Source organism: Salmo salar, chromosome 16, assembly GCF_965601325.2.
Source record: "Salmo salar chromosome 16, fSalSal1, whole genome shotgun sequence".
Taxonomy (NCBI): Eukaryota; Metazoa; Chordata; class Actinopteri; order Salmoniformes; family Salmonidae; genus Salmo; species Salmo salar.
Window position 1 is genome coordinate 23,932,098 of NC_138306.1, and position 26,369 is coordinate 23,958,466.

Sequence of the window (26,369 nt, forward strand, 5' to 3'; positions counted from 1 at the left end):
CAAACTGTGTGTGTGTTGATAATGCCCCTGAACCCTCTGTCTTGACTAATCACATCTTCAGAAACAAACTGACCATCTCCTTTGGCTGAAGAGCTATAATCATTGGCTGATCACTTAACAGTGACCTGTGCCAGATACAGCACTGTATAAGGCCAAAAATGTGTGGATTTCCAAAGTTCCAGGGTTGACCCACAACATGGCCCACAAGATGTTTCTCTCCATGCTGCTGGATGCTGCATCATGGTTTGATGTCACAGACCAATCACATATAGACCAATCACATGAAATAAGGCGTGTAGCACGTCACTCAGTCACCCAATCAGATTCCCTGTAGACATCACCCCGGCAACGAGACTCACCACAACGATATTTGCCAAGACAATCAACGAACACTTATACACAGATATGGAACATGAGTCGTGGCACACACACACTCACCATCCACTCTGAACTTGGTGAGGTTGTCTGAGAGATGGGCCGTGTCCCATAGGGAAATGGCAGACAGAGAGTGATACTTGGAGGCTAGCTCCAACAGGAGGAAACCAGACAGTGACAGGCAGAGGTCCATTCACTCACAAAATACACAGGTAGACAATGGTGGTTAAAGAAGGTGGTACTACTCCCTAGAAAGAGAACAATTATTGGCCAGAGCCTAAATGAGTTGTCTGGTAGCTCCATACATACCAGCACACAGTTGTCTGACAGAGTGGGCATGTCAATGAGGACTTCTGCTGCAGCAGAGGGCAGCCTGCTGCTATGTACCTGAAACCATCCACTGAGATCTTTAGGGACGAGAGAGAGAGAGAGAGAGAGAGCACACACACACACACACACACACACACACACACACACACACACACACACACACACACACACACACACACCACACACACACACACACACACACACACACACACACACACACACACACACACACACACACACACACACACAATTAGAGAGCAGTGGGGTGAGAGAGAGGGTGAATATGTGCATGTCGTAATTTTCAACAAACAAGTTAGCTGCAGCCTTTCTGTCTCTCTCTCGCAGCAAAGTACAACCACTTAACCAGCTGGAAAAATGCTGGCCCTGGTGAGAGTCCATGTTCATGCTGGAGTACATGTGCGTGTGGGTGTGTGTGTTGTAATTTAAAACCAGTGCGTAAGCTGTACTCTCTCTCTCTCTCTCTCTCTCTCTCTCTCTCTCTCTCTCTCTCTCTCTCTCTCTCTCTCTCTCTCTCTCAGAGCCAGAGAGAGAACCTTTTTCATTCCCCAGGGTCAACATACAGACTTGAAGAGGAGCACACAAACTGACTCTAGTGCAGCCAGGGGGCTGAGGACACAGATGTGTTGTTGGAAAACTCATGTGGATATAGTTAAAGCAGATAGAAGGAGACATATGGATCAGAGAGGACCGCAGAAACTGTCCTGAGTGCAGCCAGAGAGATTGAGGTGGATGAGCTTGTGGCAGCCCTTCCCTTTGGCCAGGTACTGTAAGCCTTTAACAGTGAATCTACCTTCCAACAGCTCCTGGACAGACAGAGGGGGTTTAAGATCAATATGTGAACAGTGCTGGGCCACATCTGGCTGTGTGTTAGCCTCATATTCATACTGGATGTTCTGAAGGCACCTCTAAAGATCTATGATTTGTAACAAGTAATTGGACAAGTAATACTCCATAGTATTTATAAAGCCAATGTGTTCTTGTATCACCTGCAGCCTGTTATCAGCCTGATTTCACTAATTCAAGTCTTCTCACTTTCTTCAATTTGTGTAGGTGTGGGTGTTGGGGTTATAACAATATATGACTGATTATTTGACTTCTGGTAGGGTTGCCCCAGGTGAACGACCAAGGTAGGATGGCAAGAAAGGGGCGAGCGGGGTGGTGGAGGGATGTGAGGTAGGCAGTTGTAAATTGGCTGTGGCATTTGATTGGGAGAAGCTTTAGACCTTGAAAATCAGGAGGAATCCCATAAGAACAGCAGAGGAAGGCTGGACAGAGAGAGAGGAGGAGAGGAGAGACTACCAGAGAAAGAAGGGAGTGTAGGTATGTGTTGACAGCAGCACTGACAGTCAGATGGTTAAAAGTCTTTGGAAATAAACTGAAGTAAGACTTTATTTCTGCAGGTTCGTTCTTAGCCAGCTCTGTGAAGCATTTTCCACAGATTTCTTCTCTGTGAGCTCATAGGGTTTAACAGAAAACAGAGCCTATGGAATTGCTTTCAAGTGTAAAATGTTTTGGAAATAAACACCTATGGAGAGGATACAAAGACACATGGTCCAGGTCCCTGTTTATCAAAGGCTGTTTTGGTCAGTAGACAGCTCATTATTTAACATCTTAATTTTGACACAAAGACCTGAACGGCCTTCCATACCTTTTGGGGTTGACACACAAAGCCTGGTTTGGTTTTTCTCTCTCTCTGTTGCTCTCATTCTTTGTTTCAGCTTGCCAGATTATCTCACTACATAACTGGGATAACAGTATTGGGCAATCGTAACTGGCGTACGGATGAAGTCGGAAGTTTACATACACCTTAGCCAAATACATTTAAACTCAGTTAGGTCAGTTAGGATCACCACTTTATTTTAAGAATGAATAACAGTAGAGAGAATCATTTAGTTCAGATTTTATTTCTTTCATCACATTCCCAGTGGGTCAGAAGTTTACATACACTCAATTAGTATTTGGTAGCATTGCCCTTAAATTGTTTAACTTGGGTCAAATGTTTTGGGTAGCCTTCCACAAGCTTCCCACAATAAGTTGGGTGAATTTTGGCCCATTCCTCCTGACAGAGCTGGTGTACCTGAGTCAGGTTTGTAGGCCTCCTTGCTCGCACAGTTCTGCCCACAACCTTTCTATAGGATTGAGGTGAGGGCTTTGTGATGGCCACTCCAATACCTTGACTTAAGCCATTTTGCCACAACTTTGGAAGTATGCTTGGGGTCATTGTCCATTTGGAAGACCCATTAGCGACCAAGCTTTAACTTCCTGACTGATGTCTTGAGATGTTGCTTCAACATATCCACATAATTTTCCTCCCTCATGATGCCATCTATTTTGTGGAGTGCACCAGTCCCTCCTACAGCAAAGCACTCCCACAACATGATGCTGCCACCCCCATGCTTCATGGTTGGGATGGTGTTTTTCGGCTTGCAAGCCTCCCCCTTTTTCCTCCAAACATAACGATGGTCATTATGGCCAAACAGTTCTATTTTTGTTTCATCAGACAAGAGGACATTTCTCCAAAAAGTACGATCTTTGTCCCCATGTGCAGTTGCAAACTTTAGTCTGGCTTTTTTTATGGCGGTTTTGGAGCAGTGGCTTCTTCCTTGCTGAGCGGCCTTTCAGGTTATGTCGATATAGGACTCGTTTTACTGTGTATATAGATACTTTTGTACCTGTTTCCTCCAGCAAGGTCCTTTGCTGTTGTTCTTGGATTGATTTGCGCTTTTCGAACCAAAGTACCAAAGAACGCGTCTCCTTCCTGAGTGGTAAGACGGCTGCGTGGCCTCATGGTGTTAATACTTGCATACTATTGTTTGTAAAGATGAACGTGGTACCTTAAGGCATTTGGAAATTGCTCCCAAGGATGAACCAGACATGTGGAGGTCTACAATCTTTTTTCTGAGGTCTTGGCTGATTTCTTTTGATTTTCCCATGATGTCAAGCAAAGAGACACTGTGTTTGAAGGTAGGCCTTGAAATACATCCACAGGTACACCTCCAATTGACTCAAATAATGTCAATAAGCCTATCAGAAGCTTCTAAAGCCATGATATCATTTTCTGGAATATTCCAAGCTGTTTAAAGGCACAGTCAACTTAGTGTATGTAAACTTCTGACCAACTGGAATTGTGACACAGTGAAATAATCTGTCTGTAAACAATTTTTGAAAGAAATGACTTGTGTCATGTGTAACAGAGTAGGTTCCATCCCTCTCTTCGCCCCAACCTGGGCTCGAACCAGGGACCCTTGCACACATCAACAACTGACACCCCACGAAGCATCGTTACCCATTGCGCCACAAAAGCCGCGGCCCTTGCAACGCAAGGGGAAACCCTACTTCAAGTCTCAGAGCGAGTGACGTCACTGATTGAAACGCTATTAGCGCACACCACCGCTAACTAACTAGCCATTTCACATCGGTTACACATGCACAAAGAAGATATCCTAACCGACTTGCCAAAACTATAGTTTGTTAACTTCTTCGGGATAGGGGGCGGTATTTTCATGTCCGGATGAAAAGCGTGCCCAAAGTAGACTGCCTGCTACTCAGGCCCAGAAGCTAGGATATGCATATAATTGGTAGATTTGGATAGAAAACACTCAAAAGTTTGTAAAACTGTTAAAATAATGTCATGTCTGTGAGTATAACAGAACTGAAATGGCAGGCGAAACCCCGAGGACAAACCATCCCCCCCCCCCCCCCCCCCCAAAAAAAAAATCATCCTACCACTGATTTCAATGGCTGGCACTTTTATAATAGGTCGAAATCGTGCCCGATTGCAGTTCCTTGGGCTTCCGCTAGATGTCAACAGTCATTAGAACAAGTTTCAGGCTGGTTTTTGGAAAAATGTGCCAGAAATTGTCGTTTTTCTAGGTGGCTCCCATTTTGGCTGCAGTGTTTCCAAGCACGTGAATGAGAGTGCGTTCTTTGGTATTTTTCTCCGGTAAAACAATAACGATTCTCCATCTTAAATTGTATCATTTATTTGCGTATTAGGCTACCTAAGATTTGATTATAAATGTTTTTTACTTGTTTGGATAAGTTTATTGGTAACGTTTGGGATTCATTTTGTATGCATTTTGAAGGAGGGAAACCGAATGGATTATTGACTGAAGCGCACCAGCTAAACTGAGTTTTTATGGATATAAAGAAAGACTTTATCGAACAAAAGGACCATTTGTAATGTAACTGGGACCTTTTGGAGTGCCAACAGAAGAAGATCTTCAAAGGTAAGGCATATATTATATCGCTATTTCTGACTTTTGTGTCGCAACTCCCTGGTTGAAAATGATTTGTTATGCATTTGTGTGCTGAGCGCTGTCGTCAGATAATCGCATGGTTTGCTTTCGCCGTAAAGCCTTTTTGAAATCTGTCAAGGCGGCTGGATTAACAACAAGTTAAGCTTTATTTTGATGTATTGCACTTGTGATTTCATGAAAGTTTAATATTTATAGTAATTTTTTATTTTAATTTGGCGCTCTGCAAGAAGTTACCAAGAAATTTGTGGAGTGGTTGAAAAACAAGTTTTAATGACTCCAACCTAAGTTTAGGTAAACTTCCGACTTCAACTGTATAAAAGCGATGGCCTGGAATTTAAGTGACTATCCTACTTTCAGTAGGGAGAGAGACAGACAGACAGACAGACATACAGAGAAAGAAAGAGGAGAGAGAGAGAGAAACCAAGAAAGATAGAAAATAAAGAAGCGAGAGAAGAAAGAAAGAAGCAAGAAGAAAGATAGAAGCGAGGGAAGAAAAAACCATCTCATCCTGGTGAAGGACAACACAAGGTTTACACTTTATTCAAACCACCTCTGTGTATTCCATTACAGTGTACATTAAAGTCTTAAAGTAACTCTAGTCCTATCACATATCACACTCATATAGCATTGTAAGACTATATAAGCATGCATATACAGTTCCTTGCGAAAGTCTTCACCCCCCTTGGCATTTTTCCAATTTTGTTGCCTTATAACCTGGAATTAAAATAGATTTCTTTGGGGTTTGTATCATTTGATTTAGACAACATGCCTAACACTTTGAACAAACAAGAAACAAGACAAAAAAACGGAAAACTTGAGCATGCATAACTATTCACCCCCACCACACCAAAGTAAATACTTTGTAGAGCTAACTTTTGCAGCAATTACAGCTGCAAGTCTCTTAGGGTATGTCTCTATAAGCTTGCCACATCTAGCCACTTGGATTTTTGCCCAATCTTCAAGACAAAACTGCTCCAGCTCCTTTAAGTTGGATGGGTTCCTGCTGGTGTACAGCAATCTTTAAGTCATACCACAGATTCTCAATTGGATTGATGTCTGGGCTATACTAGGCCATTCCAAGGCATTTAAATGTTTGCCCTTAAACCACTCGAGTGTTGCTTTAGCAGTATGCTTAGGGTCATTGTCCTGCTGGAAGGTAAACCTCTGTCCCAGTCTCAAATCTCTGGAAGATGAAAACAGGTTTCCCTCAAGAATTTCCCTGTATTTAGCGCCATCATTCCTTCAATTCTGACCAGTTCCCCGTCCCTGCCAATGAAAAACATCCCCACAGCATGATGCTGCCACCACCATGCTGGTGTTCTCGGTGTTCTCGGGATGATGAGAGGTGTTGGGTTTGTGCCAGACATAGCATTTTCCTTGATGGCCAAAAAGCTCAATTTTAGTCTCATCTGACCAGAGTACCTTCTTCCATATGTTTGGGGAGTCTCCCACATGCCTTTATTTTTTTCTTTAAGCAATGTTTTTTTTTTCTGGCCACTTCCGTAAAGCCCAGCTTTGTGGAGTGTATGGCTTAAGTGGTCCTATGGACGTTTCAGCTTCTTCACAGTTATCTTTGGTCTCTTTGTTGCCTCTCTGATTAATACCCTCCTTGCCTGGTCCGTGAGTTTTGGTGGGTGGCCATCTCTTGGCAGGATTGTTCTGGTGCCATATTCTTTCCATTTTTTAATAATGGATTTAATGGTGCTCCGTGGGATGTTCAAAGTTTCAGATATTTTTTACAACTCAACACTGATCTGTACTTCTCCACAACTTTGTCCCTGACCTGTTTAGAGAGCTCCTTGGTCTTCATGGTGCCGCTTGCTTGGTGGTGCCCCTTGCTTAGTGGTGTTGCAGACTCTGGGGCCTTTCAGAACAGGTGTATATATACTGAGATCATGTGACACTTAGATTGCACACAGGTGGACTTCATTTAATTAATTATGTGACTTCTGAAGGTAATTGGTTGCACCAGATCTTATTTAGGAGCTTCATAGCAAAGGGGGTGAATACATATGCACGCACCACTTTTCCTTTTTTTTTAATCTTTTTTTTTTAAACAAGTCATTTTTTTCATTTCACTTCACCAATTGGGACTATTTTGTGTTTGTCCATTACATGAAATCCAAATAAAAATCATTTTAAATTACAGGTTGTAATGCAACAAAATAGGAAAAACGGAAAGGGGGTGAATACTTTTGCAAGGCACTGTAGCCCCTTATAACAAACAAGCCCTCAGAGTTCATTAGATGGCTCATAGACAATGTCATCCAATAACATCTAAAAATCAAACAGGGTCACTTAACAAACAACAATATGTGCAGTGCCTTTGGAAAGTATTCAGACCCCTTGACTTTCTCCACATTTTGTTACGTTACAGCCTCATAAAAAAATTTATGAAATATTTGTTTTTCTTCAGCAATCTACATACAGTACCCCATAATGACAAAGTGAAAACAGGTTTTAGAATTTTTTCAAATGTATTAAAAATGAAAAACATAAATAATTTATTTACATAAGTATTCAGACCCTTTGCTATGGGACTCAAAATTGAGCTCTGGTACATCCTGTTTCCAATGATCATCCTTGAGATGTTTCTACAACATGATTAAATTCAGTTGATTGGACATGATTTGGAAAGGCACACATGTCTATATAAGGTGCCACAGTTGACAGTGCATGTCAGAGCAAAAACCAAGCCATGAGGTCGAAGGAATTGTCCATAGAACTCCGAGACAGGATTTTGTCAAGGCACAGATCTGGGGAAGGGTACCAAAAAATGTATGCAACATTGAAGGTCCCCAAGAACACAGTGGCCTCCATCATTCTTAAATGGAAGATGTTTGGAACCACCAAGACTCTTCCTAGAGCTGGCAGCCTGGCCAAACTAAGCAATCGGGGGAGAAGGGCCTTGGTCAGGGAGATGACCAAGAACCCAATGGTCACTCCGACAAAGCTCTAGATTTCCTCTGTGGAGATGGGAGAACCTTCCAGAAGGACAACCATCTCTGCAGGACTCCACCAATCAGGCCTTTAATGTAGAAAATGTGTCCCTATTTTTCATAGTAATGACATGTTATTTAAAGAATGTAGTGTTATCGGTAAAGATGAATGGTGACTGTAAATCACATTATACGACAAGCAGTTCCCCCTCCACCCGAGTCCCCATGTGGTCCTGATTTCACTGTAGCTTTACACCTAAACAGTATTGGGAAGTATACAACATATGGAATAAAGGGAAAAGGAATGATTCCCTGTAGTCCTCTTAATGTAATGTTGTAGATAATAGTAGTGGTGCTGTATAATCAAGCAATGTCTAGTTTTAATAATCTGACTTCAACTGTCAGTCTGAGTGGTGATGAGCTTCAGAACAGTGGCATACCATCAAGGCTAAGCACTTGGTTTACTAGGTGTTTGTACCTGTGCAAAGTTTGTACCCATTATCAAAAGGGAATGAATGAAAAGCATAAACTAAAGACGTTCTTTCTGTTCTACCGTTAATTCCACCCCTGGAAGATAAGATAAGAGGGTGGTTTGTACCCGTGAGAAGATGTTGCCGTTACTCATGTTAATGTTGGAACAATGGCAGGTTCAGCTCCTGTAGGTTTCTGCGTTCACCTGGGAAAGAGGGGGGATACAGAAAGAGAGAGAGGTGAGATAGAAAAGCAGCAGAAGGAACATTAGAATGTTTCCAGATGTGTATTCTTTATTTGAAATAATATACTCAGGTGCAAATACATATAAACACACACCAACAAACGAATCGCTGACTGTGAGGAATGTTTACAGGGAGGGACTGATTTCTGCCATAACTTGTCTCATCAAGTTTTACAAGGCTGTTCTTATCTGGGTAATGTCGCACACATTGACTTCATGGTTTCAGCTGAATTTACTGTCACATGAAAGTAAAATAAGCAACTGCTAAATGCAGAAAGAATGTGTAAATCAAACAATATTCGAAATGTTGCAATTTAACCATTGTGTTGCTTTATGTCCCAGTCACTCACACTGTCTGTTTTCTCTCTGTCCCAGTCACTCACACTGCCGGTTTTCTCTCTGCCCCAGTCACTCACACTGTCTGCTTTCTCTCTGTCCCAGTCACTCACACTGTCTGCTTTCTCTCTGTCCCAGTCACTCACACTGTCTGTTTTCTCTCTGTCCCAGTCACTCACACTGTCTGTTTTCTCTCTGTCCCAGTCACTCACACTGTCTGCTTTCTCTCTGTCCCAGTCACTCACACTGTCTGTTTTCTCTCTGTCCCAGTCACTCACACTGTCTGTTTTCTCTCTGTCCCAGTCACTCACACTGTCTGTTTTCTCTCTGTCCCAGTCACTCACACTGTCTGCTTTCTCTCTGTCCCAGTCACTCACACTGTCTGTTTTCTCTCTGTCCCAGTCACTCACACTGTCTGTTTTCTCTCCGTCCCAGTCACTCACACTGCCGGTTTTCTCTCTGTCCCAGTCACTCACACTGTCTGCTTTCTCTCTGTCCCAGTCACTCACACTGTCTGCTTTCTCTCTGTCCCAGTCACTCACACTGTCTGTTTTCTCTGTCCCAGTCACTCACACTGTCTGTTTTCTCTGTCCCAGTCACTCACACTGTCTGTTTTCTCTCTGTCCCAGTCACTCACACTGTCTGCTTTCTCTCTGTCCCAGTCACTCACACTGTCTGCTTTCTCTCTGTCCCAGTCACTCACACTGTCTGCTTTCTCTCTGTCCCAGTCACTCACACTGTCTGTTTTCTCTGTCCCAGTCACTCACACTGTCTGTTTTCTCTCTGTCCCAGTCACTCACACTGTCTGCTTTCTCTCTGTCCCAGTCACTCACACTGTCTGTTTTCTCTCTGTCCCAGTCACTCGCACTGTCTGTTTTCTCTCTGTCCCAGTCACTCACACTGTCTGTTTTCTCTCTGTCCCAGTCACTCACACTGTCTGTTTTCTCTCTCTCCCAGTCACTCACACTGTCTGCTTTCTCTCTGTCCCAGTCACTCACACTGTCTGTTTTCTCTCTGTCCCAGTCACTCACACTGTCTGTTTTCTCTCTCCCTACCCCTCCATTCTCCCCCTCTCGTTCTCCCTCTCTCTCTCTCTCTGCAGGAACAGCAGCTGAATCCCATTATATCAGACACTGTCAACATGCAATCCTCCACTCCCATTTTCCAATAAAACCTCCACTCCACCCACTGCTTCGCTCCAGCTATCCCGAGCGAGAGGCAGCCCCAGCTGGGCTCAGGATGCGTGTGACCTCCCCTCTCCTCCTGGCTCTCCTAGTACTCCTGCTGCTCCCACCACCCTCCCAGCTGAGGAAGGCAGGCCAGGGCAGGCGGCTCAAAGTAGGCAGACGCCTCCTCAGACAGGACAGGTATGGATGGATTCTAGGTTGTTTCTCTCATTTTATATCTTACTCGTTTGAACCACTATGCTTTATTGACTTTATTAGATATTATAAGTAAGTCTATTTAGATGAAAATATTATCTACATTAACTATGCTAAAATGTATTGTTGTCATCATTAGGGTGAGAGGTCGGGGGCGCCAGGGCAGGTCAGGAGACTCCAGGCATCAGGTCCCTGAATGCTCAGAGTACAGCGACTCTGAAGACGTCTTCGTGGACTGCCAAGGGAGAAAACTTTCCTCCATCCCCACTGCCTTATGTAATTATAATGCGCTGGATTCTAGCTTATTTACTTTATGGTTTTACTGCCTATAAAGATCAAATAGGGCCAGATTTAGCCTACTCCTGGACAAAACATTACTTTCAATGGGGATTCTTCACTGAACACGCTTTTTAGTCCAGGACTGGATTAATCTAGTACCAGGTCACTGGCGAGGGCCAAGTGTCTTGAAAAGTGCTTTCAGTATCTAGTCTTTTTGGCGCGCAAAACGTTTTGTGGATGGTACTGCGCTGCGTACAGAACCACCGCACACTCAACGTTATCGAGATACATTGAGTTTCCTTTTATATCCACAGAGGGTACTTGAGAAGACTATGAGACCATATGCCTACTGGTAAAATGCACATGAGGGGCTACCTCAGGGCTACTCTGGGAAGAGCAACTTTCAGTTAGTGGTATAGTAACCGAAAAAGGTTGGGAATCACTGGCCTAGGTTATCCTACACAAATGCACACAGAAGCCTAACTCTGTGTCCAATCTGACGCACAGAAACATGTGAAAACATTCTCTCATTACCTTGATACTTTCTCTGTTAAATATTTTAGACCCTGCTGTAAAACAAGCAACAACAAAAAAGCAGAAAACAAATGTAGGCATATTGGATTGGATCCAACGTGGATCAAAGGTCTTCACTGGCGCGATGAACAAAACATAAACATATTCTGGACATTCTTACGAACACCATTTTCCTGCACTGACTGTTTTTGCATCAGGTGCTAAAACACAACAGCTGTTTGCCACTTGACTGTCATTCAGAACAATATTTCCTGGATCAGCTGATGATGTTCGACAATATCACTAGGCCTAACTGAACAGCTGGATATAACGCACATCCAACAAGTAGGTCTATTAGCCTTGCATAGCCTATTGAAGAACCACGCAAGTTAGGTGACTTTCGGTTGGAAGCATTCGATTTTGCAAATCGCATACATCATTTTGGATTTGTGTGCCCATAAAAACAGTTTTTATGGCGTAGTCTAAAATACTAATATGTATTGATAAAGTGGTGCTGCCATTAATTCAACTTCTCTTAGACTCAGCAATACTTTTGTCCCGCTGATGGCCCATAAGGGGTAGGTTTCTGAACATTTCACACCTATAGTCTATTGGTCAATCTGCATTGCAGGGCAGTCAAGATTTAATTCAGTCTCCTTTTCATTAAAAAAAAATTGCAACTGTTGCAATTTGTTGATACCCCCCTGTTGATACCCCAGCTAGCACAGTGGATTTGGGCCGATTCCGGCTGAGAGTCGGCGCACTTGGCTGAGAGTCAGACTCGGCCGACGTCATGTGGTCCGAGTCTGGGCCGCCTTAGGCAGTATTACTTATGGCTAGAATGCGGGGATTGAGCTCGGGCTGATTCCGGTGTGAGTTATCTGGCCTAAATGTATTACTTGGGGCTCGGACCGATTCCGGTGTGAGTTATCTGGCCCAAATGTAGTACTTGGGGCTCGGGACGATTGTGGCTACTCTCTGGCAGATGATTACACAGGCTGCTTTATATAATTAACATTTCATTATTTATTTATTTTTCCATATTTTCTGTCATCAGAAAATAAAATGAACATTTAAATTAAATTCTTTAAGAGTCCTGTTTAAGAAGGATTTTAGTATTTGGATACTTTGTGCAAGGCAGTTGATAAGCATTAAAACCTTTGTGGACGGGGCCTCCCAAGTGGTGCAGCGGTCTAAGACACTGCATTGCAGTGCAAACTGTGTTGCTACTGATGCTGGTTTGATACCCGTGCCGGCTGCGACCGGGAGACCCATGAGGCAACGCACAATTGGGTTAGGCCGGCCGGGATGTCCTGCGGGCCAGGCACATGCACGCTTCCTCTGACACATGGGTGCGGCTGGCTTCCGGGTTAAGCGTGCATTGTGTCAAGAAGCGATGCGGCTTGGCGAGGTTGTTTCGGGGGACTCACGGCTCTCGACCTTCGCCTCTCCCGAGGCCGTACGGGAGTTGCAGAAATGGGACAAGACAATTGGATATGACGAAAAGGGGGTAACGAATAAACAAATACAATTATTTAAAAAATGTGTGGATGAGTATAATTTGTATGTATAATAGTCATTTTTAAAATGACTAAACCGGGTAATTTTGTATACATTTATTTAAAATTGCATTGGGCCGCTTCTGGGGGGATTCTGGTAAAATGCCAGCAAAGTCGGCTGAATTCCGGAAACGGCCTGATGTACTTGTGCCGACTCTGGGCAGTGATTCATTTTGATTCCGGGCCAATTCAATCAGTTCCTGTCCCCCGGGCCGATTCCTCATTGCTAACTGGGACAGACTTTACATAGGTTATTGATGCCGATCAATGTATTAGTAGCCTTATGGATTACATTTTTCAAGTTATTCATCCAACCCTGTTTTATTTATTCCATCTAAAAGGAAGGCAACGAATGCAGCGCATTTGTATTTATTTATTTTATAACATTTTCTGACAATACGAACAAATGTATTTTTTGGGGTAAGTGAACACCTTCCTAATATTGAGTCGTCGATAAAGGAGTTTACTTCTGCTGCAACCTTCACTGTAACAAAATATAACACGTTGCCTCTGTGCTTTGCTTGAAAAGTGTTATGGAAATGAAACATAATATCATGATCATTCTTATTGTCAGCCTGGTCACGGGCTCCAGACCACCTCCTGCTCGCCCGTAACCGTATCCGGGCCCTCCACAATGGGGCCTTCTCTGGCTTCGAGGGCCTGAGGAGCCTGGACCTGCAGCAGAACCGGATCTCAGTGTTGGAGGAGGGGGTGTTCCTGGGCCTGATAAAACTCACCACCCTTCTGCTGCAGCACAACCGTCTGGGCACGCTCAGCGAGGAGGCTCTCATCCCCATGCCAGCCCTGCGCTACCTGCGTCTCCATGACAACCCCTGGAGCTGCCGCTGCACACTCGACAGTCTGGTTCGCACCCTGCAGGTGCCCAGCAACCGTAACCTGGGGAACCATGCCAGGTGGGTGGGAAAAGAATGTGACACAGGGCTCAACAGAGGTGTCCCAAATGACATCTGTAGGCATTGGTCTAAATAAGTGTACTATACTTTATATAATGGACAACAGAAATCTGTGTTCTCATCTTCATGTTGCTATAGCACCTCCCTGTTTAAAAATAAAATGCTCTACTGAACACAACCTAGGTGTGCGGAGCCAGTTGCGCTGAGGGGCAGGAAGCTGAGACAGGTGGACCCAGAGCTGCTGTGTCTAGAGCTGGAGCCTCCCAGCGACCCCCCAGACCCGCAGGACTCCACATACCCTCTGCAGCCCATCCCCATCAGGGGCAAGCCTGACGCCACCACCTCCTGCCATACCTACCTGTTCCCCACACCCCGACTGGACTGCAGAAGCAGAGGTGAGGTCACAAACTATCCGACCCACCTGGTTCAAATACTTGAGGTGCGCTTTATTTACACTGAACAATAATATAAACACAACATGCAACAATTTCAAAGATTTTAACAGTATCTGAAAATACAGATATGCATGTGTTGGTCACAGATACCTTAAAAAAATGTAGGGGTGTGGGTCAGAAAACCAGTCAGTATCTGGTGTTACCACCATTTGCCTCATGCAGCACGACACATCTCAAGATGTTGCTTGTGGCCTGTGGAATGTTGTCCAATTCCAATTCAATGGCTGTGCGAAGTTGCTGGATATTGGCGGGAACTGGAACACGCTGTTGTCCTCAATGGGTGACATGTCTGGTGAGTATGCAGGCCCTGGAAGAACTGGGACATTTTCAGCTTCCAGGAATTGTGTACAGATCCTTATGACATGGGGCCAGGCATTATAATGCTGAATCATGAGGTGATTGCAGCTGATGAATAGCACAACAATGGGCTTCTGGATCTTTTTTGTTCAGTGTACCTTGACCAGCAGGTAGGGTGGGTGGTATTTGCACTTTTAGGACTATTCCATTGGTTTCATTGTACGATTTTACCTATCTATGTGTAGGCAGACCTGTTTACAGACTGGTTGCTTTTATGCTAGGAAGCGAAGCAGCAGGAGCATTAACAGTTGGCAGCTGTAGGTTGTGAATATCTTAACCAAATCAGCATGTTTTAGTCTTTCAGTATGTATTATCCAACCTTGTGTTTTTCTGGAAATTCACTACAGATGTGGATGACCATAATTACATCAATTTACTTCGTCAGAGGGCAGGTTAGAATGAAATCAAGAGCATGTGTACATGTGAGTTTGTGTGTAGAGATTGGTATTTTATTGGTATTTTATTAGGATCCCCATTAGCTGTTGTAAAAGCAGCAGCTACTCTTCCTGGGGTCCACACAAAACATGAACATGACATAATGCAGAACATTAATAGACAACAGCTCAAGGACAGAACTACATAAATACATATAAAATGAATGAATTATCCTAGCCTACATGTCAATACATACACACAAACTATCTAGGTCAAATAGGGGAGAGGCTTTGTGCCATGAGGTCGTTCTGTCCCTGAATAAGGCAGTTAAATTTGTTCTTAACTGACTTGCCTAGTTAAATAAAGGTAAAATAAATAAAAAAAATATATATATTAAAGGTGTTGCTTTATCTGTTTTTTTAAACCAGGTTTGCTGTTAACTTGAGCAATATGAGATGGAACAGAGTTCCATGCAATTATGGCTCTATATAATACTGTACACTTTTTGAATTTGTTCTGGGTTTGGGGACTGTGAAAAGACCCCTGGTGGCATGTCTGGTGCGGTAAGTGTGTGTGTAAGTTGACTATGCAGACAATTTTGGATTTTCAACATGAATGTTTCTTATAAAAAGAATAAGTGACGCAGTCAGTCTCTCCCCAACTCTTAGCCAAGAGAGACTGGCATGCATAGTATTTATATCAGCCCTCTGATTACAATGAAGAGCAAGACGTAGCGCTCTGTTCTTGGCCAGCTGCAGCTTAACTAGGTCTTTATTTGCAGCACTTGACCATATGACTGGACAGTAACCAAGATAAGATAAAACTAGAACCTGCAGGACTTGCTTTGTGGAGTGTGGTGTCTGCTTTATTACGGACAGACCTCTCTCCATCTTTTCAGCCATTGAATCTATACGTTCTAACAATGACAGTTTACAATCAAAGGTAACGCCAACTCTTTGTTAACGCTTTCAGTGACTTTATTAGCTGTGGTTGCTGATGCGTATATGGTTAAATCATCAGCACACATGGACACACATGCTTTGTTTAATGCCATTGGCAGGTCATTGGTAAAAATAGAAAATAGTAGAGGGCCTAGAGAGCTGCCCTGCTGTACACCACACTTTACATGTTTGACATTAGAGAAGCTTCCATTTAAGAAAACCCTTTGAGTTCTATTAGATAGATAGCTCTGAATGGCAGAGGTTGATTAAGCAATAAGGCCCGAGGACGTGTGGTGTATGGCCAATGTACCACGACTAAGGGCTGTTCTTAGGCACGACGCAACGTGGTATATTGGCCATATATCACAAATTCCCAATGTGCCTTATTGCTATTATAAACTGGTTACCAACGTAATTGGAGATGTAAAAATAACTGGTTTGTCATACCCGTTGTCAGCCAATCAGCATTCAGGGCTCAAACCACCCAGTTTATAAAAAGCCATAACACATACGTTTTTTCAACAACAGGTTATGGTCAATAATGTCAAATGCTTGACTGAAATCTAACAGTACAGCTCCCACAATCTTCTTATTATCAATTTCTTTCAACCAATCATCAGTCATTTGTGTCAGTTCAGTACATGTTTAGTGCCCTTCTCTATAAGCATGCTGAAAGTCTGTTGTTAATTTGTTTACAGAGAAATAGCATTGTATTTGGTCAAACACCATTTTTTCGAACAGTTTGCTAAGAGCTGGCAGCAAGCTTATAGGTCTGCCGTTAGAACCAGTAAAGGCCGCTTTACCACTCTTGGGTAGTGGAATTACTTTGGCTTCCCTCCAGGCCTGAGGACAAAGACTTTCCTCTAAGCTCAGAATAAAGATATGACAGGTTGGAGTGGTTATAGAGTCAGCTACCATCCTCAGTAGCTTTCCATCTAAGTTGTCAATGACATGTTTGTCATTATTGATCGATAACAATCATTTTCTCACCTCTTCCACACTAACTTTACAAAATTCCAACTTGCAATGCTTTTCTTTCATTATTAGTTTTTTTATGCATCAATATGATGGCTCACTGTTCATTATGGGCATTTCCTGCCTAAGTTTGCCCACTTTGCCAATGAAGTAATCATTAAAATGATTGGCAACATCAAATGGTTTTGTGATAAATAAGCCATCTGATTCGATGAAAGATTGAGTTGAATTTGTCTTTCTGCCCATAATTTCATTTGAAGTACTCCAAAGTTTTTTTCCCATCTTTCTTTATATTATTGATCTTGGCTTCCTAATACAGTTTCTTCTTCTTTTTGTTGAGTTTGGTCACATAATTTCTCGATTTGCAGTAAGTCAGATGTGCAGGCAGACTTATTAGCCACTCCTTTCGCCCCATCTCTTTCAACCATACAGTTTTTCAATTCCTCATCAATCCATGGAGCCTTAACAGTTCTAACAGTCCGTTTCTTAACAGGTGCATGTTTATAAATAATTTGAAGAAGCAATTTCATAAATTCATCAAGTGCAGCCTCTGGATGCTCCTTATTTATCACATCAGACCAACAAATATTTTGAACATTATCCACATAAGAGTCACAGCAAAACCTTTTGTATGATCTCTTATACACTATTTTAGGGCCAGCTTTTAGAACTTTGGCTTTCCTGAATATAGTCACTATATTGTGATCACTGCATCCAATGGGTACGGATACAGCTTTAGAACAAAGTTCTACAGTATTAGTAAAAATGCTATTGACACCTGTGGATGATCTTGTTCCTGTAGTGTTGGTAAACACCCTGGTAGGTTGATTAATAACCTGAACCAGATTACAGGCGCTGGTTACTGTGAGAAGCTTCCTCTTGAGCAGACAGCTTGATGAAAACCAGTCAATATTCAGGTCCCCAAGAAAGTAGACCTCTCTGTTTACATCACATACATCAAGCATTTCACATATATTATTTAGATACTGACTGTTAGAAAAGCCTTTAGATGTGCCAAGTGAACCTGTAACCACAACACTTCAATAACACTTGACATAAGATCTTCTCTGGGCATTACAGGGATATGGCTCTGAATATATAGAGCAACACCTCCCCCATAAGAATTTCTGTTTCTGAATTTGTTATATCCTTGTATTGCTACTGCTGTGTCATCAAATGAATTATCTAAGTGAGTTTCAGAAATGGCTAATACACTGCTCAAAAAAATAAAGGGAACACTTAAACAACACATCCTAGATCTGAATGAATGAAATAATCTTATTAAATACTTTTTTCTTTACATAGTTGAATGTGCTGACAACAAAATCACACTAAAATAATCAATGGAAATCCAATTTATCAACCCATGGAGGTCTGGATTTGGAGTCACACTCAAAATTAAAGTGGAAAACCACACTACAGGCTGATCCAACTTTGATGTAATGTCCTTAAAACAAGTCAAAATGAGGCTCAGTAGTGTGTGTGGCCTCCACGTGCCTGTATGACCTCCCTACAACACCTGGGCATGCTCCTGATGAGGTGGCGGATGGTCTCCTGAGGGATCTCCTCCCAGACCTGGACTAAAGCATTCGCTAACTCCTGGACAGTCTGTGGTGCAACGTGGCGTTGGTGGATGGAGCGAGACATGATGTCCCAGATGTGCTCAATTGGATTCAGGTCTGGGGAACGGGCGGGCCAGTCCATAGCATCAATGCCTTCCTCTTGCAGGAACTGCTGACACACTCCAGCCACATGAGGTCTAGCATTGTCTTGCATTAGGAGGAACCCAGGGCCAACCGCACCAGCATATGGTCTCACAAGGGGTCTGAGGATCTCATCTCGGTACCTAATGGCAGTTAGACTACCTCTGGTGAGTAAATGGAGGGCTATGCGGACCCCCAAAGAAATGCCACCCCACACCATGACTGACCCACCGCCAAACCGGTCATGCTGGAGGATGTTGCAGGCAGCAGAACGTTCTCCACGGCGTCTCCAGACTCTGTCACGTCTGTCACGTGCTCAGTGTGAACCTGCTTTCATCTGTGAAGAGCACAGGGCGCCAGTGCTCTTGGTGTTCTCTGGCAAATGCCAAACGTCCTGCATGATGTTGGGCTGTAAGCACAACCCCCACCTGTGGACGTCGGGCCCTCATACCACCCTCATGGAGTCTGTTTCTGACTGTTTGAGCAGACACATGCACATTTGTGGCCTGCTGGAGGTCATTTTGCAGGGCTCTGGCAGTGCTCCTCCTGCTCCTCCTTGCACAAAGGCGGAGGTAGCGGTCCTGCTGCTGGGTTGTTGCCCTCCTACGGCCTCCTCCACGTCTCCTGATGTACTGGCCTGTCTCCTGGTAGCGCCTCCATGCTCTGGACATTACGCTGACAGACACAGCAAACCTTCTTGCCACAGCTCGCATTGATGTGCCATCCTGGATGAGCTGCACTACCTGAGCCACTTGTGTGGGTTGTAGACTCCGTCTCATGCTACCACTAGAGTGAAAGCACCGCCAGCATTCAAAAGTGACCAAAACATCAGCCAGGAAGCATAGGAACTGAGAAGTGGTCTGTGGTCTCCACCTGCAGAACCACTCCTTTATTGGGGGTGTCTTGCTTATTGCCTATAATTTCCACCTGTTGTCTATTCCATTTGCACAACAGCATGTGAAATTTATTGTCAATCAGTGTTGCTTCCTAAGTGGACAGTTTGATTTTACAGAAGTGTGATTGACTTGGAGTTACATTGTGTTGTTTAAGTGTTCCCTTTATTTTTTGAGCAGTATATATGAATGTTATCTGATGTTAGCAAGATATTGATATCATGAACCTTATTTCCAAGGCTACATATACTAATATGGGCTATGTTCAACCTTTTCCTGGGTATCTTATCAGAGATAGAAATAATATGGAAAAGAGCAAACAAAGCAAGAGAAAAAAATATACATTCAGCCAGGGGCGAAAATCTGAAATCAACTTTGGAGAGGACAATTACATGAAATTTTCTCAAGAGCAATTCCTGAGGGGGACACCAAAAGTAGTGCTGTAACACATAGCCTACATTGTAATATGGTAAATGTATATTGAGGAACCAAAGAAATAAGGTGTTTGCCGTATTCCTAACTACCGGTACCCAAAACTACACAACTAATCACAACAGCAATACCATTGCCTTTAACAAATCTTAGTTCAGTCACCAGTTTAAGTTGAGAGTGGGGGTATCCATGGCATTTTCCAATTACGTTCCTATTTTACAAGTCAAAAAAATTGAGAACCTTTCATAATGTTGCCAAACAAAGACTCAACAAACTTACCTGAGACTCCCTGTCTCTGCCAGTCTGTCCCTGCATATCTGTCCCCAACTCTGCTGTCTGTGTGCCATCTTTTGCCTGCTCTGCCTAATGACATCATTGTGAAACATTTCCATTAGAATTTAATTTCTTTCTTATGAACATTTTATCAACTAGTCTTTGAGATATTAGGCTACTAGAGTTCTTACTATGCGTTTTGGTGTATTGAAAAATACTCTGATGTCCGTCTTTTATTTTTCTGCCATTTTTCTACCTTGCTGGCTGGCTGACTACACACACAGTGTGTAGGTTATTTACAGTAGGAGATGGGCTTCTATCATCTTCAATCATTCTATTTGGGCTTCGATCTAAAAGGTAGCTAGCAAATGTGAAACGGATTAAAATGACAAGAGTTGACAGCTGTATGAGTTCACCATTTACACAACATATGCTGCAACCTTTTATAATTTTAATAGTTTGTTTCATATTGGCTGGCTTCCAACAATAGCTGAATTTGCAAAGCTAGCGAGCACCAATTCAGTTTCAGTGGTGTTTGCTATAATCTTTGCTACCCGGGTTAAATAAAGGTGAAATAAAATAAATAAATAAAAGTTCCCTTGCGACAATTTAGCTTTTGCAACGAGACCATTAAATATATTTAAGACAATGGTAGAAGAGAGTGTAGTTCTGTTCAGTTTGGATTTCAGTTTATCGCTAACCTTATCACAGGGACTTTGAAGCACTAACTTACATCATCTGCATGCTGATCTTGGAATAAATTGACGATAGCAAAGATTCCATCTTTGACGACGCCACATAAATGGAATAGGTACTAGCTAGCTTAATAGTTAATATTTGCGCACTAGCTCTGCATATTCAGCTAGTGTGTGTGCGCGATTGACTGGATTAACCTCACGTCAGTTACGTGCATTGAGTGCCTTTCAGACAGTATATACGACCTCTCTGTTACCTAGCAAGCTAAGGAACTGGCAGTGGATCAAACCATTGTGAGGCAAAGGGTGGGGGGGTCGCAATCTTTTGAAACTTAAAAACGCGCTATTAAGTGTCTATAATCAGCACAATTGCTTTCATTACGTTTATTCATATTATTTAAATTACATAGTTATGTTTCAGTGATATATTGGGGGGGACAAATCATTTTTTTCCCAGGATGGGGGGGTCGTGTCCCCCCCGGGATTTCCGCCCCTGCATTCAGCAGTCTATTAATCAATTGGTGTGTGTGTGTGTGTGTGTGTGCTGTCCACCCTGGGTGGACAATGAGCCTGTCATAGCGGATATAAGCAATGTCCCCACACGCTCTGGCAGCTTTCATGGCTGGGATAAGTTCTTTCCTCTTCTGGCACACAGCTTCAGGATGGTCCTTGTTGGCTCTTTCCAGAACAGCTATCTTGTCCTTGAACTTCAGGAACCTCATGAACTTGACCACTATCCGCCTGGGCATGTCACCTGGGCCGGTGGTGAGTTTTCCAGTCCTGTGGGAAGGCTCCTCCTCAATCTTCCTGTGGTCCATCTTCAATTTCTCAGTGATCATTTCCCTCACTTTGTCCTCAGACTTCGTCCAGGTCTCATGTGGAGATTCTGCAATTCCGTCCACAAGAATGTTATTCCGCCTTGATTGTCCCTCAAGTCTGATTTATCCATCATTGTTATCATGGATTCACACACAGAACTGATGTCCTCTCTCAATGACTTACAGATTGCTGTCATCTTGCCGTTCTCCTGTTTCACCTCATCGAGCTGACCCTGGGAGAACTGCAAGCTTGGACCTCAATCCAAGATGGCGTAGCAGTCGGACGTGTGTCTTTGTCTTGCCCTGTCCTGTCCCGTGTATATATATTTTTCTTTGTATATATTTTGTATATATTTTAATCTCATTTTCCATCTATGGACTCAATATACTCTCCTGCAACCCACCTCACCAAATGTGGTACGGATCTGCTATTTTTATAGTTTAGAACCGGAACCCCCTTCAGGTGCTAGCCAGCTAACTAGCTACTAGCTAGTGGTCAGTTAGCCACTGCTAGCGGTCCTCACCGTTAACTCGGACATCAGCCAGCCTCAACCCAGTCAATTCCTGCCAGTCTGCACAGAGCGATATCAGCCCAGAGCATATCGGACAAATTTTTCTCTACCACATCTCCGGATTCCTACCGCAAACTGAACCTTTACACCGGATAATCGCTGCTATCCGAGTGGCTACTCCTGGCTAATGTCTCTGTCCCGAAGCAAGCACCAGTTAGCCTGGAGCTAGCCTCGCGCTAGGCCCATCTCCCGGCTAGCCAAAGAGGTCCACCAGCCATTTCTTGGGCTACAATACCTCTTTTGCCAATTGGCCTCGACCCTTTACTGCTGACACGGAGCTCCGCCGATCCATCACGACTGGTCTGCCGACGTGACCGTCCGAGGTGGTCTCAACAGGCTCTTCCATTGCGATATTGCCAGATGCCCATCTGCTAGCCCTGACCCGCTAGCTGTCTGAATCACTGTGTCTCCAGCTCTCCTAGCATAGCAGCGACTACGGAATTGGCTCCCTGACTCATCTAGTGCTACTCATTGGACCCTATGATCACTCGGCTACACATGCCTCTCCCTAATGTCAATATGCCTTGTCCATTGCTGTTTTGGTTAGTGATTATTGTCTTAATTCACTGTAGAGCCCCTAGCCCTGCCCAATATGCCTTAGATCGCCCTTTTGTTCCACCCCCACACATGCAGTGACCTCACCTGGCTTAACTGGTGCTTCTAGAGACAAAACCTCTCTCATCGTCAATCAATGCCTAGGTTTATCTCCACTGTACTCACATCCTACCATACCCTTGTCTGTACATTATGCCTTGAATCTATTCTTCCGCGCCAAGAAATCTGCTCCTTTTACTCTCTGTTCCGAACACACTAGACGACCAGTTCTTATAGCCTTTAGCCGTACCCTTATCCTACTCTGTTCCTCTGGTGATGTAGAGGTTAACCCAGGCCCTGCAGCCCCCAGCACCACTCCCATTCCCCAGGTGCTCTCATTTGTTGACTTCTGAAACCGTAAAAGCCTTGGTTTCATGCGTGTTAACATTAGAAGCCTCCTCCCTAAGTTTGTTTTATTCACTGCTTTAGAACACTCCGCCAACCCTGATGTCCTAGCCGTGTCTGAATCATGGCTTAGGAAGGCCACCAAAAATCCTGAAATTTCCATCCCTAACTATAACGTCTTCCGACAAGATAGTATAAGGGCACAAGGCGAGACCCAGATGCAGACATTGGAAGCGGATGATTAGAGTCCAATATGTTTATTAACAATCCAAAAGGGGTAGGCAACAGAATGGTCGTGGACAGGCAAAAGGTCAAAACCAGTTCAGAGTTCAAGAGGTACAGAATGGCAGGCAAGCTCGAGGTCAGGGCAAGCAGAATGGTCAGGCAGGCGGGTATGGAGTCCAGAAAAACAGGCAAAGGTCAAAACCGGGAAGACTAGTTAAGAGAATAGAAAAGCAGGCACACGGGAAAAACACGCTGGTTGACTTGAACATACAAGACGAAAACACAGGGATAAATACACCAGGGAAAATAAGCGACACCTGGAGGGGGTGGAGACAATCACAAGGACAGGTGAAACAGATCAGGGCGTGACAGAACTGCCAAAGGGGGCGGAGTTGCAATCTACTGCAGAGATAGCCTGCAGAGTTCTGTCATACTATCCAGGTCTGTGCCCAAACAATTCGAGCTTCTACTTTTAAAAATCCACCTTTCCAGAAACAAGTCTCTCGCCGTTACCGCTTGTTATAGACACCCTTCAGCCCCGAGCTGTGCCCTGGACACCATATGTGAATTGATTGCCCCCCATCTATCTTCAGAGTTCGTACTGTTAGGTGACCTAAACTGGGATATGCTTAACACCCCGGCCGTCCTACAATCTAAGCTAGACGCCCTCAATCTCACACAAATTATGAAGGAACCTACCAGGTACAACCCTAAATCCGTAACCATGGGCACCCTCTTAGATATCATCCTGACCAACTTGCCCTCTAAATACACCTCTTCTGTCTTCAACCAAGATCTCAGCGATCACTGCCTCATTGCCTGCGTGCGTGATGGGTCCGCCGTCAAACAACCACCCCTCATCACTGTCAAAACCTCCCTAAAACACTTCAGTGAGCAGGCCTTTCTAATCGACCTGGCCCGGGTATCCTGGAAGGATATTGACCTCACCCCGTCAGTAGAGGATGCTTGGTTGCTTTTTAAAAGTGCTTTCCTCGCCATCTTGAATAAGCATGCCCCATTCAAAAAAATAGAACTAAGAACAGATATAGCCTTTGGTTCACCCCAGACTTGACTGCCCTTGACCAAAAAGAGCACCTCCTCCCAGCTGCCCACTGCACTGAGGCTAGGAAACACTGTCACCACCGATAAATCTACGATAATCAAGAATTCAATAAGTATTTTTCTACGGCTGGCCATGCTTTCCACCTGGCTACCCCTACCCCGGCCAACAGCTCAGCACCCCCTGCAGCAACTTGCACAAGCCCCCCCCCCTGCTTCTCCTTCATCCAAATCCAGACAGCTGATGTTCTGAAAGAGCTGCAAAATCTGGATCCCTACAAATCAGCTGGGCTAGAAAATCTGGACCTTCTCTTTCTAAAATTATCCACCGAAATTGTTGCAACCCCTATTACTAGCCTGTTCAATCTCTCTTTCGTATCGTCTGAGATCCCCAAAGATTGGAAAGCTGCCGCGGTCATCCCCCTTTTCAAAGGGGGAGACACTCTAGACCCAAACTGTTATAGACCTATATCCATCCTGCCCTGCCTTTCTAAAATCTTCGAAAGCCAAGTTAACAAAACAGATCACCGACCATTTCAAATCCTACCATACCTTCTCCACTATGGAATCTGGTTTCCGAGCTGGTCATGGGTGCACCTCAGCCAAGCTCAAGGTCCTAAACGATATCATAACCGCCATCGATAAAAGGCAGTACTGTGCAGCCGTCTTCATCGACCTGGCCAAGGCTTTCGACTCTGTCAATCACCGTCTTCTAATCGGCAGACTCAAAAGCCTTGGTTTCTCAAATGACTGCCTCGCCTGGTTCACCAACTACTTCTCAGACAGAGTTCAGTGTGTCAAATCGGAGGGCCTGTTGTCCGGACCTCTGGCAGTCTCTATGGGGGTGCCACAGGGTTCAATTCTCGGACTGACTCTTTTCTCTGTATATATCAATGATGTCGCTCTCGCTGCTGGTGATTCTCTGATCCACCTCTACACAGACGACACCATTCTGTATACATCTGGCCCTTCTTTGGACACTGTGTTAACAAACCTCCAAATGAGCTTCAATGCCATACCACACTCCTTCCGTGGCCTCCAACTGCTTTTAAATGCTAGTAAAACTAAATGCATGCTCTTCAACCGATTGTTGCCTGCACCCGCCCGCCCGACTAGCATCACTACTTTGGACGACAGTTCTGACTTAGAATATGTGGACAACTACCTAGGTATCTGGTTAGACTGTAAACTCTTCTTCCAGACTCACATTAAGCATCTCCAATCCAAAATTAAATCTAGAACCGGCTTCCTATTTCGCAACAAAGCCTCCTTCACTCATGCTGCCAAACATACCCTTGTAAAACTGACTATCCTAACGATCCTTGACTTCGGTGATGTCATTTATAAAATAGCCTCCAACACTCTACTCAGCAAACTGGATGTAGTCTATCACAGTGCCATGCGTTTTGTCACAAAAAACCCATATACTACCCGTAGCACGTGCTCCAGCAGGTTTATTTCACTGGTCATCCCCAAAGCCAACAAGTCCTTTGGCCGCCTTTCCTTCCAGTTCTCTGCTGCCAATGATCGGAACAAATTGCAAAAATCACTGAAACTGGAGTCTTATATCTCCCACTCTAACTTTAAGCATCAGCTGTCAGAGCAGCTGACCAATCACTGTACCTGTACACAGCCAATCTGTAAATAGCACACCCAACTACCTCATCCCCATGTTGTTATTTATCCTCTTGCTCTTTTGCACCCCAGTATCTATCACTCCAGTGTTAATGCTAAATTGTAATTATTTCACCTCTATGTCCTATTTATTGCTTTACCTCTCTACTCTTCTACATTTGCACACACTGTACATAGATTTTTCTATTGTGTTATTGACTATACATTTGTTTATGTAAACTGCGTGATGTTGTTTTTGTCGCACTGCTTTGCTTTATCTTGGCCAGGTCGCAGTTGTAAATGAGAACTTGTTCTCAACTGGCCTACCTGGTTAAATAATGGTGAAATACATTTTTTTTTTTTAAAGCTGTTCTTTAGGTCCTGGACCTCTCTGGTCAGGTCGTCCATTATTTTATTAGTT

The 26,369-nt window shown here is 43.8% G+C and overlaps 1 protein-coding gene across 1 annotated transcript in view; it reads left to right on the forward strand.

Moving 5' to 3' along the window:
* Nucleotides 1–1,266: 1,266 nt before the first annotated feature.
* Nucleotides 1,267–26,369, forward strand: part of LOC106573377 (leucine-rich repeat-containing protein 17) — a 32,453-nt gene continuing 7,350 nt past the window's right edge. Inside the window, exons 1-5 of the mRNA XM_014148379.3 lie at nt 1,267–1,487; nt 10,078–10,342; nt 10,497–10,633; nt 13,283–13,622; nt 13,806–14,017. Coding sequence (XP_014003854.1) covers nt 10,215–10,342; nt 10,497–10,633; nt 13,283–13,622; nt 13,806–14,017 — 817 coding nt within the window. The 5' untranslated portion in view covers nt 1,267–1,487; nt 10,078–10,214. The remainder of the gene's footprint in view (nt 1,488–10,077; nt 10,343–10,496; nt 10,634–13,282; nt 13,623–13,805; nt 14,018–26,369) is intronic.